Genomic DNA, 23,438 nt, shown 5'->3' with positions numbered 1-23,438 from the left:
GGTGTTTTCTCTGAATTTGCCCTACTCTTAATTGGTTTTCGTTTTTTTTTTACGTAAAGTCAATGTTTTTTGTACATTTGTGATGATCTTGGGAGGTTTCATTAAGGCGAATTAAAGAGCTTTTAGCACTAAAATAATATGATCTTTGTGGAATAGCAGCACACAACGTGCCATGTCCATGTTCTGGCAGTGGGTATTCGGGTCGCGATAGGCACGTCAGGTCGCGATAGTCAAAGCCGGTGCCGAAGTTGCAGGAGTTGTAAAAGCTCAATGGAGGGGCTGAAGAGGCCGACGCAGGTCACCCACTGCGGCTATCACGCTTGCTTTAGAACTATGCTCTGCAGCATCAGTGCTGCAATTATGTCTTCCCGGGATAGAATGTGTGTTTGTTTACTTTGCAAAGTGTTCGTCTCTGGGCGAAAGATGGTCCGGGGAGATTGGTACCCAGCAAGGGATAAGGCCTGCATCCCGAACCTCCAATCAGCGGTCGGGGGCGGGGCCAGGGTTGCGGCTCACCCAGGACCGAGGACCCAGTGCGGCTGGGTATCCCTTTCCACAGATGCCTGCCAGTCACTCCGCGTCTGTCCGAGGAGACTGCGTGCCCGGCAGCCCCCGCTCCTCCGAGGCCTACCCGGACATGGGCCCCTGGTAGCAGCGCAGCCGCTGGGCACCATGAGGGCGGCGGGGACCTGGAGCCGGGCGAGGGCGGCGCGGAGGGCTGCCTTGCTGCTGGCCGCCGCCTACGGGATCAAGACCCTGTACCCGGTGCTGTGCCGCCAGCTGCGCCCCCCGGCGCCCCCCGAGGAGGCGGCCGAGGAGGAGGAGCAGGGGCCCCCGGAGCCCCTCTCCGCGGGGCCGGTCGCCCTGAGCGCCTGCCCGGCCGTGAACGCCGACTTCGTGCGGCAGCTGCTGGAGCTGCGGCGCCTGGTCTTCCCGCGGCCCCTGTGCCCCGAGCTGGCGCTCCTCGGCCTGCACTCCGTGGCGCTCGTCTCCCGCACCTTCCTCTCCATCTACGTGGCGCGGCTGGACGGCAAGATCGTCAAGAGCATCGTGGAGAAGCGGCCGCGGCTCTTCGTGGCGCAGCTGCTGAAGTGGCTGATGATCGCCATCCCGGCCACCTTTGTGAACAGCGCCATCCGCTTCCTGGAGGGCCGTCTGGCGCTGGCGCTGCGCACCCGGCTGGCAGCCCACGCCTACCGCACCTACTTCAGCCGCCAGACCTACTACAAGGTGACGTGCATGGACGGCCGCCTGACCAACCCCGACCAGTCCCTGACGGAGGACATCATGGTCTTCTCGCAGTCCGTGGCGCACCTGTACTCCAACCTCACCAAGCCCATCCTGGACGTGCTGCTCACCTCCTACACCCTCATCCAGACGGCGCGCTCGCGAGGGGCCGACCCCCTGGGGCCCACCCTGCTGGCCGGCCTGGTGGTGGGTGCGACAGCCAAGGTGCTGCGCGCCTGCTCGCCGCGCTTCGGCAAGCTGGTGGCCGAGGAGGCGCAGAGGAAGGGCTACCTGCGCTACGTGCACTCGCGCATCATCGCCAACGTGGAGGAGATCGCCTTCTACCGGGGCCACAAGGTGAGGGGGAGGGGAGGGCAGGGGAGCGCACGCCGGCCCGAGGCGCAGCTGCCACTGCGGCATCGATTGTTGATGGTGTCAGCCTCGCCCCCTCACCCCAGCATCCCCTTCTGCGACCCGCCACCCTCTCCTCCTGTGCTCCTCGCTCAAATTGTCAATTATCCTCTGCTCTCTCCTCCTGCGCCCCCTCACTAGCTCTCCTATTTATTCAAATCTGCCTCATAATCTACCAATCTCCCATAACTTCTCTCCTCTTGTATCCCTATCTTTTTCTCCTGATTCCCGCGACATTCACCCCCTTGTATTTCAGTTCACCCCTCCCCCAAAGGAAATGCACCTTTCAAGTGACCTTTCACACACAAACGCAGCAAGAGGCTGCTGCTGGGTATCCCAGTAGACATAAAGCACAGTGTGCGTGTCACTCACATTCACTAAGGGTTTCTGCTAAGTATCTCAGAAACATTAAGGCACATCAGTGCTATGTGTCTTATTAGACATAAAGCAGTGTGCACGTCACTCAAGCAGACCAGGGGGTTCTGCTAAGTGTCTCAGCAGCATTAAAGCACACCAGTGCCATGTGTCTTATTAGACATGAAGCAGTGTGCATGTCAGTCAAACATGCCAGGGGATGCTGCTAAGTATCTCAGCAGTCTTAAAGCACACCGTGCCATGAATAGTATCAGATATAAAGTGGTGTGGGCGTCAGTACTCCATTCAGAAGATCACGAAACAAGCAGGCGCTACTGCGCCCAACAGTGGTGGTTGCGGCCTTTTACTATTGATGTCTTGGACCCGCCTACTATGGGCTCTGAGTAACTGGACCAAGAACTCCTTGCGTACTAGACTCTAAGCTATAGCACTCTCTGGGAGGGGGTAGGTGTAGGGTGAACACAGGCTCACAACTCAACGTGCATTCAGCAACCGCAATAATTGAATGTCTAGTCAAAAGTTGCTTTTGTAAAGGCAGTTATATACACAAACACACAAAGAGAAATAAGGTACACATGACATAATAACACACTCTTCGCAAGGTCTGCATTCTAGCGCTGTCTGCTTGGACACCAGTGTCCTGTTCTTCTAGCTAAGGGTTAGGGTGATTTCCCATGTACTTGCAGCATCATTCAGGCTAGGCCCTACTAAAGTCTTAGAAGTACCAAAATGGCTATTCAAAGCCCTAGCACCTTTTGGCTTTTCAGTCAGAGCAGGTTCATCCCACAGAGACTCTGCGATTCGAGGTGCAGTCTTACCTGTTCCCACTGGAGATGAGACCGAAGTCCCAGGAGCGCTCTTGGGTCATGGTCAACGTCGGCTTGTGTCGGTGATGAGCAGTATTCTCATCCTGGTCAGTACTGGGTCTAGAACTTCATGGCGCTCCTCTGTTGTTGTGGGAAGTACTGTCTGTCTCGATTGGCAGACCTGGGATGCTGTTCAAGTTCCAATGACAGTGTAGCAGCTCTAAATTCCCAGTTGCTCATGGTTCACAGGCAACGGGCCTCAACTTCCTGCATGGCTCCCACCAGGTACACAGGGTCGTGCTTCAAGTGCTCAAGTTAGCGTCCTCCTTCGGGTCACAACACTGCACAGGGCGACAACCCTCTCTTCACCACATTACTGTACCAGGGCCACAGCCCTCAAAATTCACCTCGTCCCCATCCTGGTTTACGGGGGTCACGAGCCACGCACTTAAGATGGCATCCCCCTTCGAGTCACAGCACTGAACAGGTCAATGGCCCTCACTCCACAGCACTGGACCAGGGTGATGGCACTTAAGATTAACCACTGGCCCCACTTGACATATAGGGGTCATGAACCGAAGTTAAGGCAGCGTCCAACTTCAGGTCACAATATTGAATAGAGTGACAGCTCTCTTCCTGCAGTACTGCCACAAAGCAACATCCTCTGACCTTTACCATGCACCCCCGGCACACAGGGGTCACAAACACAGACAGATGGCTTGATCGGATAAGCAGTTCAGACATGGTTCCAAATCTCACACTCTCTTTCAGGGATCCACTCAAATGAATCCGCACTGAAGCACATTCACTCCAAGCACACTCCTTCTTCCCATAGGGTCCTCTGGTCTCAGTTCCGGTGGAAGCTGGTGTTCCAGGGTGGGTGGTCATGATTCTCCTGGGTGATTTCCCTTCACCCATCAGGGAGACTGTCAGACTCTTGAGTCCGAGTCCTGGTCCAGACAAGCTGCGGTCAGGCTGTGCTTCTCTGTGCTGATGCAGTTTTAGTTTGGCAGTTTGGGAGTGTCATGCTCCCCTTTTTATAATCCTGTTCCAGACACTACTGGAATTTAGTATCTCTGCTGTTGAAGTTAATGTTCTGGGGGTTTCCCACTTTGAAGTGCCCATTCCTCTGTCTTGCTCTTCACCCAGAGAGTCGTGTATCACAGCAGGAGTGTCTTCAGATCTGATAATCCCAAACACAGTCCATAGGAGTGACTAGATTATCACATATGGATGTCAGCCTCAGTGATATGTGCATTGAAGGGTTACAAAATGCCCCTGGCCCTACTCTTAATGATTCCATTATCAGCCCTGTCTCCTTCCTGAGATGTGTCCAGGCCCCTTTGACCATTGACCCCTCTTTAGAATCAAAGAGACCCTTTGGAAGTGTACTGAAGAGCTTGACTCCTCCTTCCTCCAGTGTTTGTCCCAGCCAGCTCTCAGTAATGCAGCCATCCACAAATCTGTCAGGGTGTGTCCTCTACCTCCACTCCTCCGGCAAGATCTGGGTTTTCCAAAATGGAAAATAGAATCCAGATACTTCCATGTATTGACCCCTTCACAAGCACACACAACGCCCAGCACGCAAAACTGCATGCGCTTATTACCATGTACTGTACCACTCTTCAGGCAGATGAACATCCCAGCATGCACATGCATTCATGTGTGCGGACTCTTCTGTACTGTACCCCTTCACCCCTTCACAAGTACATGTACATCTCAAAGAGCACACAGAATCACACACGCTGCCAGTCTGTACATACAATCCAATGAAGGCTACGGTTGAGTTAATGACGCCGCAGCAGCATTTTATACAAGTGGGCCAGGAGGCACCACTCCAGTGACACAGGTAGGAAAGCCTGTTCACTCTACAGATTACTGTTACTTTAAAGCAAAGTCTGCTGCCACTACCGAGCATGTGCTGCTTAATTCATGACGAAGGCACTAGCTTTCCAACACTCAAGGGTAATGCTTTGGGTGCCACTCCCGTTCCTTGGCATGACTGCCACCAGTGAGACAAGCCTCCGTCAGTATGTGCACACATGCTTCATATTCACCCATGACCAATACTTTGTTACAAAGGATTTAAATATCACCGTAGCTGTACACTCAGGGCACAGGTATAGGTCCATTGCCATGCAAGAGACTTTCTGTGCCAACAGTGCGGTCTATGGGATGCTGCTAAGTATCTCAGCAGCCTTAATGCACACAGATGGCATGTGTCTCATTAAACATAAATCAGCGTGTTTGCCACTGAAACACACCGAGGTTGCTGCTATGTATCCCAGCTGCCTTTAAGCACACAGATGCCATGTGATCTATTAGACATAAAACCCAGTGTGCGTTCCACTCACACTCACCAGGGGGTGTTGCTAAGTATTTCACAAGCCTTAACGCACACCCATGCCATGTGTCTTATGAAACAAGTGTACCACTCAAACACGCCATAGCAGATTTCTCCAACAAGTAGTTTGCTACTGGTACCTCTCCAGGTGCCTATAAGTATGTCTCCTGCGTGCAGCACCATCTGACTAAATCAGAACCTTTGGTTTGGTTGAATTAATATATGTATGCCAAAATTGTGTCTTCAAGGTAAAAAGGTGTGTATTTGCAGAACTCATCAGCTGATGTTTGAAGAAAAATGGTTAAATTTCCAATACGATAAGACTATAGCAGCAGGCAAAGGGACACTTCCCCTGTGCCGAGAGGGCTGAGAGGATATATTTCCAATATTCATATATAAAGCTGATTGTTGAGTGATAGACCATGTGAAGAGACTTATTACTAATATTATTACTTTCGTGTTGGGGGCATTGCAACTGTGGCTGGTATGTGTTACATATATAGAGGCACTCCAAATGGATAAAGCCTTTTTTACATTACTGCTGGCAACCCAGCCTGATGCACTGTGGTGATCACTGCTGGTAATCTTACATATGGTGGCCACTAATGTAATCTTGTTTGATGTGGTCACTATTCCAACATAAGTAGCTCTTATTACCGAAAAAGTTGGAGATCCCTGCACCAGGGGGTACGACTAACTATCACAGCATCCTCAAAGCACACCAATGCAATGTGGCTTATTAGACATAAAACATAGTTTGTGTGCAACTCACATTTGCCAGGGGCTGTTGCTACGCATCTCTGCTTAACGCACACTGATGTATCAAGATCAATCAATCAATAAGGGTATCATGAAGCACGCTACCCACCTGTGAAGGTCTCAAGGTGCTGGGGGGGAGGGGGAGTGCAGCTTCGAGTCAGCCGAAGAGCCAGGTCTTGAGGCTCTTCCTGAAGGTGTGCAGAGTGGGGGAGCACCTGCTGTTGATCAGGAGCTCGTTCCAGGTTTTTGCCGTGATGTAGGAGAAGACTCTTTCATCCGCTCTGGCCCTGCGGATGTGCGGGGTGTCGGTGAGGTCGGAGGAGTGGAGGTTTCTCTTGGGTATGTGGAAGGAGACTCTTTCGTTGAGGTATTTGGGTCAAGTGTTGTGGAGGGATTTGTAGGCATGGGTGAGTAGCTTGAAGGTTACTCTCTTCTCGACAGGGAGCCGGTGGAGGTCTCACAGGTGTCGGGTGATGTGTTCATGTCGGATGCCGAGGACAAGTCTGGCCTCAGTGTTCTGGATGGTCTGGAGTTTGCGAAGAAAGGATTTTTTTATTCCAGCGTTGAGGGTGTTTCCATAGTCCAGTCTGCTTGTTATGAGTGCGTGGGTGACGGTCTTTCTGGATTCGTGGGGATTCATTTGAAGGTCTTGCAAAGGATGCAGAGGGTGTTGAAGCAAGTGGAAGCAATGGCGTTGATCTGTTGGGCCACGGTGAGGGAAGAGTTGAGTATGATGCTGTCATGCCTGCCGTGTAGGAAGCATGTAACGGTAATGTTCGTTCCGCTAATCAGGCCGATTACTAGTGGTTGGCGTTGGTTGGCAAAAGCCATGTGGATGTATGTGCGCATGCGTAAGCACCACGCATGCGCTAGTGGATAGTGTTCGAGTGATAAGCCCGCCCTTGACACCCAGGAAGTGCTTCGCGTTCAGCCAGTTAGTGTTCTTTCCGTTCCGGGTTCACATCGGCGTCCGAGGAGCTAGGGGATTCAGGCGTGCAGGTATTTCGAGGTGCATGTGTTATTCTACGAAGCGGCTTGCTTCTGGATACTTTCTTATGTTTTCTTTTCCTAGTGTGGTTTCATTTTACCGCGGAGAGCGGTGGCAATCTAAGTTGGTTCCAGTTTATTCCTCGAGAGATTCAGAGGTTTTCTCTTTTGATTTGCGTCCGGGTCATTATGTGATCAGATACTTGTACTTGGAGATTTCTTTGGACATAGTTACAGCGCACCTGCTCGGTGCTCAGGGTACAGACATTTCGTACACAGTCAGTTCCAGCACAATACAGCGTTCCTGATATTCTTCTTCTTTTCTTTTTGGTTCATGATTCATTTTGAACTTCCACAAGGTACAATATATACTCAGCACATATCATTTAGGGGAAGACACGGGGAGGGGTTTGTTTTCACTGTTGTCTCTTCTGTATTACTGCAGTGCCATAGCGGAAGATTCCATATTCCCCTACGTGGAAGAAGACTGTGGAGTGTCTGTCTTTTCTTCCCCCTCCTACCCTTGTTTTGTTCCCCTGTGTTCCCCTGGGTTACGTTTTGGGTGTTAGTGTTCAGTCCTGACGCCCGGAAGGTGACTGGGGGAAGCAGGGTGCATAGCATCGTGGATCCAGGACACTTCCGAGACATAGAAGGTGCGTGCATGACAGAACGCGAAGCCGTTATATACAGTGTCTCCTAGGTGTCATGGATCTTACGCTGCAGGACGTAGCTAGCATGGTGGGAAACCTCCAGAGAGAGACCCAAAACATTGCCGACAGGTAGGCGGCTTTAAGTGCACATGATGGGGAGAGAGCAGGGACCAGCAATGCAGCCCCAATAGTACAAGTGGTCACACCCCATTCCATCCCTTTGGCTCCGCCTGAAAGGTTTTATGGAGAACCCTCTAAATGTGCGGCTTTTCTGACACAGTGTCAGTTAAATTTTTTATGCAAGGCTGCATGTTTTCCTAATGATCAAGCCAAGGTGGCTTTTGTACTGTCATATCTCGGAGGGTCAGCCGCTAATTGGACCATCCCATTGATAGAAAAAGACGACCCCATGCTATTGGATTATGAAGCGTTCCGTAGAGAACTGCGCAAAATGTTCGACAAACATACCTTCACTCACGCAGCAGATACGGAGCTACTGCATCTGAAACAAGGGTCAAAAGACTTAGTTACCTACATCACTACCTTTAACAGATTAGTGGTAGAGGCGGATTGGCCTGCAAATAAGAGAAGCGCTCTTTTTTATAAAGGCTTACCAGATGAGCTCAAAGATGAGTTGGCTCATGTGGTAGACCCTCCAGCAACCTGTCCTGAGTTAATCGATCTAGTGGTGAAACTGGACCATAGATTGGGTGAAAGGAGAAAAGATAGAGCAAGATATGAATATCCTAGATACGGCCACAAAGAGAAGAAAACAGAGGCTGAAACTAAGACTGAAGAACCAGAACCCATGCAAATAGGTAGCATAAAAGGTCCCTTGAGTGAGGCAGAAAAACAAAGACGTAGGGTGAACCGATTGTGCCTATATTGTGGCAAAGCAGGTCATTTCCTACGAGAGTGTCCTGTCAAACCTAAAGCTTTCCGCAAATCGGAAAACTAGCTGACCCTAAGGTAACAGAGACCGTACCGCCGGGTCCATTAGTTCATATGGTCTCCTCTTTGTTGAACAATAAAGGACATTTTTTTGTTGAGTCCAGACTGGCAGTCGGTAAAACAGGCAATAATGATAGATTCTGGGGCTTCGGGCAATTTTATGGTCTATCAGTGGGCCATGGCCAATAGCATTCCTACTGAACCAAAAAAGACCCCCGAGGAAGTGTATACCATAGATGGGAGTCCTTTAAAATCCGGACCCATCACTCATTCCAGCATCCCATTGGAGATGTGTATTGACCCCACGCACAAAGAACAATTAACTTTTGATTTGATTGAATCCCCCCAGTTCCCAGTAGTCTTGGGTCTTCCTTGGTTGCGCCTCCACAACCCCCACATAAATTGGAAGACAACTAGCATTACTTTTCAGAAGCAAGAGGAACAACCAACACTCATGGATAGCAATCCTTTTCCTATCCTCTCGTGCAACAAGATCGCCAACCCCATACAGAGCACTATACATACGGTATCAGAGTCCCTTACAGCTACGGATCAGGGAGAACAACCCGATTTAACACTGCCTCCTGTGTACCAAGGTTACCAAACCGTGTTTGATCAAAGGCAAGCTACCTGTTTACCACCTCACAGAGTATATGACTGCCGAATAGACCTCCAACCTGGCGCTTGCATACCTACCAGTAGGGTATACTCCCTTACTGAGAAAGAGAACCTTTATTTAAGGGAGTATCTTGACACCATGTTGGAACTAGGGTTTATTCGGTCGTCTAGATCCCCTGCCTCTTCGGCTTTGTTTTTCATCCCTAAACGTGAAGGGGGTTTGCGATGCTGTATAGACTATCGCTTATTGAACGACATCACTATAAAGAACAAATACCCCTTGCCGCTCATCTCCTCTCTGCTCGACCAGGTGAAGGATGCCCAATGGTTCACGAAATTAGATCTACGTGGAGCCTATCACCTGGTTCGAGTCAGAGAGGGCGATGAGTGGAAGACAGCCTTCTGCACCAAATACGGGCTGTATGAATATTTAGTGATGCCCTTTGGGCTATGCAATGCTCCTTCAGCATTCCAATACTTCATCAATGAAGTGCTGAAGGAGTATCTTGATAAGCACGTCATAGCCTATATTGATGATTTACTGATATATTCCAAAACTTTGGAGGACCATGTACGTCATGTGAAACGGTCCTTCAGCTGTTACAGGATAACGATCTTTTTTGTAAACTAGACAAGTGTTTCTTTCATCGCCATCAAGTTGCCTTTTTGGGATTCATAGTGTCAGCAACAGGTCTACGTATGGATCCAAGGAAGGTCAGTGCTGTTCTAGATTGGCCTCCTCCCAAAAACGTGAAAGAAGTCCAACAATTCATTGGGTTTTCAAATTTCTATAGACGCTTCATTCACCAGTTTTCAGATCTAGTAGCTCCTATCACAAAGTTGTTACGGAAAGGGGTTCCGTTTCAATGGTCAGAGACTGCGGATAAAGCCTTTACAGTGCTCAAGACCGCTTTTACACAGGCTCCTATTCTCAAACACCCAGATCCTTCCAGTCCCTACGTAGTAGAGGTTGATGCATCTCAAGTAGCAGTGGGAGGGATACTTTCTCAAGCTGACGTTTCTACGGGTGAATTGCATCCTGTGGCCTATTATTCCCACAAATTGACCCCAGCGGAGGTAAACTATGCTGTTGGTGAGAGAGAGCTCTTAGCCATTAAAAAGGTATTGGAAGAATGGAGACAATATCTCCTAGGGACAAACCATACCGTCACTGTCCTAACCGACCATCGTAACCTCCAATATCTGAAATCAGCCAGAGCACTGTCCATGAGACAGCTGAGATGGACTCAGTTCTTTAATGAGTATGATTTCAAGATACATTTCAGAGCGGGGAGACAAAATGGGAAAGCCAATGCCCTGTCCCGTCTGGGATTCGATCCAGCCCCGTCAGTCGAGACGCCTCCCTGTATCATTGCTCCCCAAAGATTGATTGGTGCATTAAACACTGTAGAAGACTCTCTCCTGCAGGTGAAAAGTGCACAGAGTAAACCTGCTGCTAGAGACATTGCACAGCAACAACAGGCCATCGTTACAGACGATCTACAGTACATACAGGGGGGGTTGTTTATTCCCACAGTACCACTTCAACAGCAAGTAATGGAATGGTGCCATTCGCATGGGGTGGCGGGACATCCAGGCTATAAAAGAACCCTAGAGTTGGTTAGGAGATACTGTTGGTGGTCCCACATGGCAAAAGACATACAACATTTTGTACAAACCTGTCATATCTGTGCACAGGGCAAATCCTCACATGAAGGTTTAGTGGGTTTGTTATTGCCTCTTCCTACACCAGTAGCACCCTGGCAATCTGTCTCCATGGACTTTATCGTAGAATTGCCGAGAACATGCAGGGGCAATACTGCTCTTTTAGTGGTGGTGGACATGTTCACCAAAGCAGCTCATTTCATCCCGCTTCAAGGTCTCCCTACCTCCGCAGGGTTGGCGGATGTGTTTTTGCAAAATGTTGCACGACTCCATGGTCTGCCGTCTGTCTTGGTTACTGACAGAGGCTCTCAGTTTATCTCCAAATTTTGGAAACAGTTATGTAAATCACTACAAATAGAGGTGCGCCTGTCTTCTAGTCACCATCCTCAGACGGACGGACAGACTGAACGTGTAAATCAAAGTCTTGAACAATTCTTGAGATGTCAACTATTGCAGGAACAAAAGGAGTGGGATGAACTGATTTGGTTGGCGGAACTGTCATATAATAACAGCCACCACTTTTCCACCTTATATACACCCTTTTATGCTTCATACGGTTTCCATCCTAAGGTACTCCCTTTCCCTCCATTGAGGCCTTGTGCCATTCCAGCTGCTCAAGAGTTAGTATCACATTTGCAGATGGTACATTCTACCATACATACCAACCTTGACAAGGCCAAAACAGAGTATAAGAAGACTGCTGATGCACATAGACATGCAGGACCCGTGTACCATCAAAACGACAAGGTTTGGTTGTCCACCAAATACCTAGCATTGAAGGGAGCATGTAAATTTAAGCCCAAGTTTATTGGCCCCTTTTCTGTGCTTAAGATTGTCAATCCGGTGGCCATCAAATTGAGCCTGCCCCCTTCGATGAAAATTCATCCTGTTTTTCACATCTCATTATTGAAACCGGTGTTGCCTGATACTCGTCTTCCTGTGGCTCCTCTCTCCGCTCCCGTTGATTCAGATGTGGACTATGAGGTGGGAGCTATTTTGGACTCTAGGAGAGTGAGGAATCGCCTCCAGTATTTGATACACTGGAAGGGGTTCGGTATAGAGGAAAGGTCATGGGAACCCGCCGCTCAAGTACATGCGCCTTGATTACTGCGAGCCTTTCACAGGAGGTACCCCCACAAGCCCAAACCGGTGGGGGGCGTTGTGGGAGGGGTGTTCTGTCATGCCTGCCGTGTAGGAAGCATGTAACGGTAATGTTCGTTCCGCTAATCAGGCCGATTACTAGTGGTTGGCGTTGGTTGGCAAAAGCCATGTGGATGTATGTGCGCATGCGTAAGCACCACGCATGCGCTAGTGGATAGTGTTCGAGTGATAAGCCCGCCCTTGACGCCCAGGAAGTGCTTCGCGTTCAGCTAGTTAGTGTTCTTTCCGTTCCGGGTTCACATCGGCGTCCGAGGAGCTAGGGGATTCAGGCGTGCAGGTATTTCGAGGTGCATGTGTTATTCTACGAAGCGGCTTGCTTCTGGATACTTTCTTATGTTTTCTTTTCCTAGTGTGGTTTCATTTTACCGCGGAGAGCGGTGGCAATCTAAGTTGGTTCCAGTTTATTCCTCGAGAGATTCAGAGGTTTTCTCTTTTGATTTGCGTCCGGGTCATTATGTGATCAGATACTTGTACTTGGAGATTTCTTTGGACATAGTTACAGCGCACCTGCTCGGTGCTCAGGGTACAGACATTTCGTACACAGTCAGTTCCAGCACAATACAGCGTTCCTGATATTCTTCTTCTTTTCTTTTTGGTTCATGATTCATTTTGAACTTCCACAAGGTACAATATATACTCAGCACATATCATTTAGGGGAAGACACGGGGAGGGGTTTGTTTTCACTGTTGTCTCTTCTGTATTACTGCAGTGCCATAGCGGAAGATTCCATATTCCCCTACGTGGAAGAAGACTGTGGAGTGTCTGTCTTTTCTTCCCCCTCCTACCCTTGTTTTGTTCCCCTGTGTTCCCCTGGGTTACGTTTTGGGTGTTAGTGTTCAGTCCTGACGCCCGGAAGGTGACTGGGGGAAGCAGGGTGCATAGCATCGTGGATCCAGGACACTTCCGAGACATAGAAGGTGCGTGCATGACAGATGCCAAGGTTCCAGGCATGGTCTGGGGGGATTGCCGAGGGCAGTGGGCCACCAGGTGTTGTCCCATGCTGTGGGGGTGGGCCCCCGGAGGAGAAGGACTTCTGTCTTCTTCGAGTTGAGCTTCAGACAGCTGCTTCTCATCCAGGACGCATTCCTTCCTGGAAGCTGAGTGGTGGTGTTGGGTTCTTTAGTGGGGGAGAGGATGAGCTGGGTGTTGTCAACGTAGGTTACTATGCTGAATCCATGCAGTCTGACGATGGCGGCGAGGGGGAGCATGTAGATGTTGAAGAGCGTGGGACTGAGCGATGGTCCTTGGGGTACTCCACAGATAACACAGGCCATTCTGCCATTCTCCTATATCACACTGCCATCAATGTAACTCTAAGCAAATCTTCCTCGGCTGCTGAATACCAGGAATAGATCGCTTGATGTTTCGAGCCTCATCTCTCACTAGTAAAATATAATTTCAAGTGCCTCTTTACCCAACGCACCTTAGCCCTATTTCCAGATCTCTGACTATTGTACCCGCTCGCCATACCCAGCTCCCTTCCCAACTGTACACTCAGGCCTGTTTCCCATACCCCAGAAGATGCTGTGTGCCGAAGCAGAAGAACAACACTTATTGTAACCAGGCCCCAGGTAATAAAGGGCCAGTACCCTCGTCTTCCAAAATTCCTCGTGCTAACATAAGAATCAAGAATATCCTGCTTTTGAAGAATATATTTTCATCCCTGACTTTTATTTTTCAAATATACTGTATGATATCTCTTAAAAGAAGCCACAATACTGTGTAAGAAATCAGGGTTACCATGGCTGGAAACGAAAGCATTGATCCACTGTTATGAAAAAAAGCTGAACTAATACAATGATTTAATAGCCATTTGGACTGTGTAGTAGCCTGGTGAAAAAGTGCCCCAGGCCATATGCTATTTGCACCGGTGAAGAATCGCCAACGTTTTTGACCTGGTTAACACTTTTCGGCTAAAGCTATGGTAGTTGAAATGGAAGTTTAGAAGTGTAGGTACTTACTTTCCCAGTGTACCTGTGTGCTATTGATAAGTGCCATATTCTCCCATTAAAAGTTTGAAACCCCGCTGGGAAATGCAGGCACCCTCCCTTTCAAACAAAGGAAGTGCAGGTACTAAGTATCTGTGAGTACCTATTTATTTATTTATTTATTTAGCTTATATAGCGCAACAGCTACCCAACAAAGGGTTTCCCGGCGCTATGATTCAGTAGTAAATGACAGGACCGGCAATTTAGATGTTGAATAGCCAAGTTTTTAAGGCCTTCCTGAATCTTATATAGCATGCCTCAGAGCGCAGTGCAAATGGCATAGTATTCCACAGTGAGGGACCGAGGAAAGCAAAGGATTTACCACCCATGCGTGATAGTTTTATTTTAGGGATAACAAAATTGTGGGCTGTTGTCGATCTCAAAGCCCGAGAAGGGAGGTAAGGGCGGACTAGATTTTGTAAGTACTTAGGGGCTTTTTTAGTGGAGATCTTGTGCATGAAGCATAGGGATTTAAATTTGATCCGGTTCTCTATTGTCAACCAATGCAGCTCTCGGATGTATTTGGAGGTGGATGAAAAAATGGGGATTTTCCATAACAGTCTCGCCGCTGCGTTCTGCACTGTTTGCAGTCTGCGGATCGTTGCCTTTTTTGCCCCCAGATATAACACATTGGCGTAATCAAGCCTGGATGTTATTAAGGCATTGATGACCGTTTTTTTGGTGTGTTCTGGTAGCATCCAGCAGATTTCTTTTAGCCATTTTAGAATTGCGAAACAAGTGGCCGATGTTTTCACAGCTTGCTGGTGCATATTCAACGAGTCATCGACAATGAATCCTAGATTACGAGCCTGTGTAGTTGGAATCGGGGGGGTACCCATTTCTGATGGCCAGTGTTGGGGTCCCCAAAGTTCTTTATTTTTTCCCAGGACAATTAACTCGGTTTTATCACCGTTTAATTTGAGGAAGTGTTCTTGCATCCACCCTGCAATCTTTTCCAATCCTAGTTTTAAGGAGGAGGGGTTATCGCTTCCCGCGGAAGAAAGAGAGAAGAGAAGCTGAGAATCGTCAGCATAGGAGAACATCAGCAATCCAGTCTCTTCTACTACTTTTGCGAGCGGACTCATGTACAAGTTAAAAAGTAGCGAGCTTAAAATTGAGCCTTGCGGTACTCCGTGTTTAAAAGTCAGGATATCTGAACAGGCCGATTGAGAGAAGACTTGGAAAGTTCTATGCTCTAACAATGATTTAATCCAATTTAAGGCAGCGCCACAAATGCCTATCGATTGGAGTATCCGTATTAGTACCGCATATGACACCGTATCAAATGCGGCACTGAGATCAAGAAGCACAAGTGCCACCGTTTCGCCTCTGTCTATCAAAGCTCGGATATTCTCTGTAACACCTAACAGGGTAGTCTCAGTAGAGAAGCCTGAGCGAAAGCCTGACTGATGGGAGGGCAGCAGGTCGTGCATGGTTATAAAATCCGTGAGAGATCGGTGAACGTGCTTCTCCAGAATCTTAGCAAAAATGGGGAGAAGGGAGATTGGCCGGAAGTTTGAGGGTAGATTTGGATCAGCATCAGCTTTTTTCAACAGTGGATGGATCATTGCATGTTTCCATTCATCTGGCACATGTTCCTCCTGCAGGGATGTATTTAAAAGATCGGTGATAATAGACATAGCTTTCCTACTAAGTTGTTTTAGGACAGAGCATGGTAACAGGTCTCTTGGTGAGCCTGATTTGATCGTATTAAGTAGGTCAATAACAGTATCAATGTTGAGCATAGGCCAGTTTTCAAGTGAGGCAGTATGAATGTCACAGGCATTAGAGCCTAGTATACCAGTTTGATTGCTCGGTCTGTCAGGGGAGGAGTTATGAACATCCATATTAACTTTATTATATTCATTTTGTGCTTGTTCGATGCTCTGATATATTTTATCCACTTTGTTTACAAAAAAAGTAGCTAGTTGGTCACACTGTGTTTTATTGAGGTCAGGTGGGGTTTGTGAAGTATTTGAGCCAGCCAGCTCTTTCACTATTTTAAAAAGTGTTTTAGATTGATTTAAAGCCTCTGTGATATTGGTGCATACAAATTCTGCTTTAGCTTTGCTACACATCATTTGATAGTGTGTTATTTTTATTTTATATTCCTTCTTGGCTTCCAGGGAGTAAGTCTTCTTCCACTGACGTTCAGTATTTTTACATATGGTCTTTTCTTGCTTTAGAGATTCATTGAACCATGGGGCAGGGGGGCGTTGATTATGACCTTTTAACTTTGTTTTGGGCAGACAAGAGTCGATGGCTGTCATAAGCCATGTTTGGACAGATGTCGAAAGATTTTGCACCCCTTTAGTGCAGGGTGAGGTGTCTTCCAAAAAGGTATTCAGAATATTAATATCTAATTTTTTCCATTTTTTAACAACATGGGGTGGACCCGGTGTTATGTCCTTATTTGACAGTTGTACTCGAAATGAGAATTTAATGGGAAAATGGTCTGACCAAGGAATGGGCAAGGCAGGGAGAGTGTCCATATCAGTAATGATGGAGAAAATTGGATCCAATAAGTGACCAGCGATGTGTGTAGGACCAGAGTTTTTCAAAGTTAGGTTAAGAGACGCAAAATCAGCAATAAGTTCGGTGGCATTTGTGCAGTCCTCTTTGTCCAGATGTAAATTCAAATCTCCAATAACTGTGAAGTTAGCAGCCTTCATTACTAAGGGCCCATAAGTTCTGACATATTGATCATCCAGTTTGATGCCGCACCTGGCGGTCGATAAATAAGTGCTCCTGAAAAAGTGAAATTTGGGGCAAGTATAATTTTAAAAATGGCACCTTCACAACCGGCGCATGGGAGTTTTTTAAAATCACAGTTGTAGATTTAAAAAAAAATAATTTCTATGCCTCCTAACTTATTTTTCCGGTCGAGTCGTGTAATCGCATATGAATCCGGGAGAGCCATGACAACATCAGGTCCGGAGCTTTCCTGAAGCCAAGTTTCAGTTATGAACAAGGCGTCAGGAGCCTCATCTAATAGTAGGTTAAATATCTCAGTCTTGTGTTTTGGTAGGGAACGGCAATTCAGGCTAAGAAATGTAAATAATCCTGAATCAAGATTAGGATGTTTCTTATTGATTCTATCCTCTATAATTTTCGTCCCAACAGAGTTTATAGCAAGAGTACAATTGTGGCAAACATTATTCTCCCTGTCTAACTCAAAAAGACAGCAGGACAGTTGTCTAGGGGATCTCAGAGCCATTAATTGCTCGGGACTATATTTGATGAGACCAGGATTTATATAGGGTTTATTTGTTACTCTACTGGTTAATACCTGTGATGAGTATCTGGGATGCAATGGAGTGTGAGCCATGGCCGTCGGGCTCGTCCGAGGCGCGGACGGACGCAGACGGGCTGACTCTGGCGTGACTCCGGCGCTGAAGAAGGCGCATCCACAAATCGCGTCCGCTAACGCGGAGGATTACCGTACCTTATGTAGGGATGGCTAGAGCGCTGTCGAAGCTGACGCCTCCCACCCAAGATGTCTGCCGTTTGGAAGTATTCAAAACATAGGCTAAAAATGAGGCTTACTCTGTGCAGACTCTATTTGTTCTCTGTTTTTATCCCATTATTAAAGCTTTAGTCCTGTTTTAGGCCCAGTTTTAAAACTAACATAGTTGAAGCTAAAACCAGGCCCAAAGTCAGGGTGAGTACTATTAGCAATATTTTCTAGATCACCTTGGTGCTAAAACCAAGCTAAAACAAGCATACACCAATTTATTTTCATGGAGCTAACTTCTAGATGTGTTCCAATGTGGTTATAAATGATTATGTTAAGGCAGGTGCATGTCTTCCATATCAGGTTTAAATAATGAGTGGAGTAAGTATTATAATTCACACTGCTGTGGCATTATGAGCAGGAACATTAACTGCTTTAGAGACTGATAGATCCTGATAATGCACTTAGGCCATTTGCAGGTTAAGTTGCTTTCACGGATCACAGGAGGAGGTTCATGAAAATCGCCTTATGGTAAGGGGATGCAGCATTGTGCGAGAAAGGCTGAGGTCATTCCTGATAAGATACATATACAGTGAATCTAACTGGAAATCATTCAATTAGGTAATGGTTGTCCTGAAAATCTGTCAATGACCCAGCTCTGGTGGCCCAACATTGGACAACTTAGCCATAGAAAAGCAAGCAGGAATCAGCATTGCAAACTGAAGACACTACACCTGTTGCACCATCAGGGACATTGTATGCATGCATTTATGTAGGCGTATTGGTATTGCACAACCAAGCTGGGGAGCAGCTGAGCTCTGAAGAGCTGCAATGCATGTGGTAGGATATTCATGGTGAGACAAGGAGACTGTGGGTTACCCTACAGGTGAGGTGATTATGTTTGTGTGAACAGATGTGCTTCAGTTTCTTTCTGAACTGTAGATCTGTTGCTAACTGCACGCCTTACTGCTGCCTATGGACCCGATTCTGTAAGCCTGGTCACCCATCTACCTTTAAGGGGCCTGATACTATGTACTTGTATCTCAGGGGGAATGGTTAAACTAATGAGTAGGGACTCCACCATCACTTATTCCCATAACCAACATACACACTATGGAGCCACCATATTCAAGCTTCAACTCAAGGCCATCCTTATCTTTGCAAGAGTTTGGGCTATGTTTTTGTATATATCTCTTTATATACGATTGTACTAATGAATGTCGACCCTCAGAATATCGTGACACAAGAATGTCGAGGTACAATATAATGAAAGATAAGTGCATATAAGGAAGTCTAAATAGATGTATTGTTCCTACCTCCACATCTATTCACATTGAAGATATATGCACCACTTAGGTTTATGTGTGGAGTTGGGTACAGAAAATGTAAACTTACCTGTCCATATTTTTTCTCTCAATATTTTGTCCTAGATATTGTGCCCCATCCATATTCTGGGTATAATATTTAGGATGCACACCTTCATTCACTATTGAGTCTCCCATGCACACCAGGTTCTACTATGTCATCACTTCATGCACCTATATTTTATAACAAGAAAGTACAAAGCAATACCCTGTTAATAATTCTTTTTTTTTTTGTTGAAACTTTTTATTGAAAGTAAAAACAAGAAAACAGAAAAACAAAACATAGCAAGGCATTACAATAGAATTGTGTCACCATTCGGCCCGCGGGGGGGTACAAACGTAAATCAGATATCGTTGCAGACAGTAAATCGGGGGGAGGGGGGGGGGAAAGGAGACCAGGAGTATACAAAACATCTATAATCCTGCGGAGGAAACAGCAGGTTGGGAGGAAGACAAGTCAATATCACATTCCGATATGGGGGGAGCACATATATCACCACGGTATGTGTTCCACTGAGTCCAGATTTTCCCCCATTTGCCAGGTGTGCCACGGGAAACATAAACCGTATTTTCTCGAAACATGCCCCAATCCATGTTTTGTTTCCACACCAGGACTGTCGGAGGCCTCTGGGCACCCCATAGCTGGGCAATGTCACGCTTGGCAATCATGTTACCCAAGGTCGCCCATCGAAGCTGCGCCAGATTGTAATCATTCGGCTCCCAAACGTTCAGCAAGCACCTCCGCGCTTCAGGCATCAGCCGTACACCCGTAACCTCACTCATTACCGCATGCACTCGATTCCAGTAGCTCAACACGGCCGGACATTCCCCCTGTTAATAATTCAAGCACAGATATGGAAGGTACCCCAGTGAGGCTCCACACTGAAGGACTGCAACCTTTCAGATCAGTCCTGACACTTTGCATGTTCCTTTGCACTTGTGACTAGGAATGCACTCACTCAAAACCATCAGAAGTAGTTGGATACAAGTCCTCATCATAACATCTTTCATCTCGAAAGTGGCCTTGGCAGCGAGCAATACATGTGTGCCTAGTGCTCTAACATAACATATCATAACATAGCATAACATAGCATAGCACAACATACCATAACATAACATGATTCTTGTGGATCCTCAGCACACATTCACAGAGGCAGCCTGTCCCAGATCCCCACACAAGATAAACATGCCATCCACTGCTAATATTGTACAGACTGGCGATTCTGCACACCATTTTGGTGCATCACAAAAGTCTGCTTGCCTCGCTGGGATGCAGCGGAAAGGTACAACAAGTCACATTTGTACTTTTGACCCCAAACCTCATTATAAAGGCATGGGAAGCCTGGATACAATTATTCAGGAGTGGACTGGTGGGACTATGTATTCAGCTATTGAGTGGGATGTATATATAGATGTGAGCAATTACACCCTCCTATGGTGATCTGCCTAAATGCTTTAATGATGTTATGCCACGACTTTCCAGTAGCGCTTCACTCTGAGGCTAAGGTTGCTAGATTGCAGCGTGAGAGACTCGTGGTTCGATTAGCCACCGGCCTACAGGTCATCCTCTCTGATGACTGGCACGTGATTGTGGTTAACCATCATTGGCAAGAGGAAGCATAGCCACACAATGTTGACCTCTCAGATTCAGACACTGTCATTCTTGTGTGTCAGCATTGGGCAGTTACCTGTTCTATCCTTTCTTATTGCCTACATAGCCTCCCATGTGTCCTATTAGACCGACTTTGAGAGCTGGTGACTCTAAGAATGGAACATGACACATTGTTTTAAAGGATATATCTTAGTTTCTGCTCCATGTCAGTTTCCTCTCAGGTCCACAGTATCTTAGTTTCTGCTCCATGTCACTTTCCTCTCTGGTCCACTTCCAAAGCCAACATTTCAGTCTCGCCCCTCTACGCTAGGGCCCTGATGGCACCTTCTTTAATTCCTTCATCTCTGCAGTAGGTTCCTGTTGGTGCATTTTGTAAATCGTCAGGCATCTGTAGTATGGTCCTAATAGAGTCTTCTGTAAAGCCTCAACCTGTCCATTAACTGGTATTTATTTTATTTATTTATTGAATTTATGTGAACACAGTTCTGTGTGAGAGCTGGTCTCCATTTGAGGTATTGTTCTGTAGGGCTGTTTGTTTCTCTTATCTTCTTACTGAAGAACCAGGTTTTAGAACCCAGCGGCGCCAGGGACACGCCCAAAGTCTTCGGGTTCTCCTGTCTTGGCAAACTAAGACACGGAATACTTCTAGGTGGGGTCAGAGATCAAATTTATGAGCTGCAGCTAGTAACAGTAATCTCAGCAATACAACACGGTGTACAACTCAAGAAACTGTTCAAATTTGTAAGGCGAAACATCCCTTTTTATACCCAATATTCACATTACAAATGGACACCCACTGCGCAAAATTCTGACCAGTAGGACACATTTTCTAACTGAGTATCACATTAACAAAAACCCAATTTACAGTAACCCAACCCAAAAGTTAATTATTAGGACTGTCCCAAATTCAATTTCCACAAGCCGGACAAACCCATAATTGAAAGCACTACCCATGTAATGAAAAGTCGTAAGGAGAGAAACAATTCAGATGTTGAGTAGGATAAGATATGTGCAAGAAACTAAAAGTTAACGATATCCTGAACATTGATTGGCAATTTTAGACAAGAATCAAACCAAGGGAAATTGGCCTCGCGAAGGGTCAGTTTCAGGTGAAGAGGTCAGCGTCCTGCAGTTCACTCACAAGTCAGAAAAGGGCCTGTTAATGCATACATGAACAATGAGGCCCATGCAACTTTGTTCGTTCGGTTACCTCCACGGCCTACGTGAGGGCAACACAAAAATGGCGTCACGAACAACTCAAACAAAATGGAGTTTGGTTCGAAATCACAGAACCTCAGACCTCCTTTTGCCATTACGTAGGCAATGACCTAAACTCACGTCAATCTGAATCTAGGTCTATATCTATTCTCATCAGGTCATCAAGGTGTTGCTGTAACATCATCTTATTATCCTTCGCTTCTCTCGGGACTGGTCTTCTCACACAGATCGTAGCACAAAGACTACAAATGGCGGGACCACACTGGATGCATAAGCAACACGAGAAAAGGATTGCTAAAGCCATACCAAGAAACATCAGAATCTTCCATCCCCATTTGGACAGCAGTTCCCAAAACCATTCCATCAATGACCAGTTCCCTTCGTCTACATGTATAGACTCAGCGGACTTATGTAACCTCAAGATGGCTTGGTACACTGTCAGGGCGTTATCTGGTATGAAAACACAGCAACTAGACCCGATCAATTTACATACCCCACCTCTATCTGCAAGTATAATATCTAAAACAAAGCGGTTCTGTAATGTCATAAGGCGATCCGCTTGAAGCTCAGCTGTAATATTGCTAAGGGCACCTGCAGTCTCATTTATAGTGGCCTCGACCACTCTCGTAAGCTGACGAATATTCCTACTATTAGCCATAGGACCCCAAAAGGGCAGAAAACCCTTAAAGAAGTCTCCAACTTTTTGTGCGACAGTATCTTTCGCATCGATAACATCTCCACCATATCTTGTCTTATGGTAATTGAAAGCAGCTGTATACGCAGGGGGAAGCAAAAATGCCACATAACATGTGCCTGAAAAATCAGAAGGCAACCATGTCTATGCTCTGTCGTAACAAACAAAATACGTGCCTTTAGCTGGCACGAACAGTGGAGATTTCTGGGATGTATAGACATAGTTGTGCACACACACACTCTTACCAAGCTGAGCTCTCGGATTCTGACCATTACCTTGCAGACAAAAATGACCTCGGTGGGGTACAATCCAAATAGGAGGAGACCTTTTCTGTCTCTCTTTCTCTGTCAGACTAATGTTATATCCAGTCTTGTTCCAACCAACATATGCTCGTACCTCATCTTTAGGGATAGCATTATACGCATCAATATCTCTGATCATATCTACTATTCCCTGTATCAAGGCATTATTACTCGCATTATCTTTGACGGAACATACAGGAGATGCTTCATTCGCATAGATAAACATTGCTTGGAGTGCCCACACTGACCCATTAGGCGAAAAAAAACAAATATGGCATTCCCTTATCTGTCATATGTGGCATAAGACCACAAACCCAACAATTCGTGGTATTTACGACTAGCTGATGCTGATGCAACATCTGTATAAACGAATTGTTCACAAATTCTGATCTTCGTGTCTGTTCATGTTCAGGCAACGTATGAAACTCATGTGGGGAAACAGTAGAAAAAGAAAGAGTAGGTTGGGATGTAGATGCAAGCGTCTGTTGTATAACATAGACAATCCAACCCACACATCCCAATATAATATTCAAAAGCATTAGAAAACACAGTATTAAAAAACATTTGCTGCGGACCAATATACATATCTTCACTTTGAAATCAGTTCTCTCAACACCCATATCAGACTCAAGAGACTCCATCCTCTAACGTGCTGCTTGCGGCTATTACCTTCTTCACTTAAGTGTGCGTCTAGATCGTACTAACGACCATGAACCACAGACCTTATGTCAATACGCGGCTCACCCATTAAGGCTGTACCGCGACCCTGCAGCTAAGTCCGGATGGTGACTCGAAAAAGAAAAAAAGTTAAAAAGTCTCTTGATCTGACAAGGTGTAATTCACTATATAAA

The 23,438-nt window shown here is 46.6% G+C and overlaps 1 protein-coding gene across 1 annotated transcript in view; it reads left to right on the top strand.

Moving 5' to 3' along the window:
• Positions 1-589: 589 nt before the first annotated feature.
• Positions 590-23,438, top strand: part of ABCD2 (ATP binding cassette subfamily D member 2) — a 218,981-nt gene continuing 196,132 nt past the window's right edge. The window contains exon 1 of the mRNA XM_078679996.1: positions 590-1,584. Coding sequence (XP_078536122.1) covers positions 673-1,584 — 912 coding nt within the window. The 5' untranslated portion in view covers positions 590-672. The remainder of the gene's footprint in view (positions 1,585-23,438) is intronic.

The sequence above is a fragment of the Lissotriton helveticus genome, chromosome 1_1 (genome assembly GCF_964261635.1).
Source record: "Lissotriton helveticus chromosome 1_1, aLisHel1.1, whole genome shotgun sequence".
NCBI classification, from domain to species: domain Eukaryota; kingdom Metazoa; phylum Chordata; class Amphibia; order Caudata; family Salamandridae; genus Lissotriton; species Lissotriton helveticus.
Note: the sequence above shows the minus strand (reverse complement) of the source record. Positions and strands in the feature narration are given on the sequence as shown.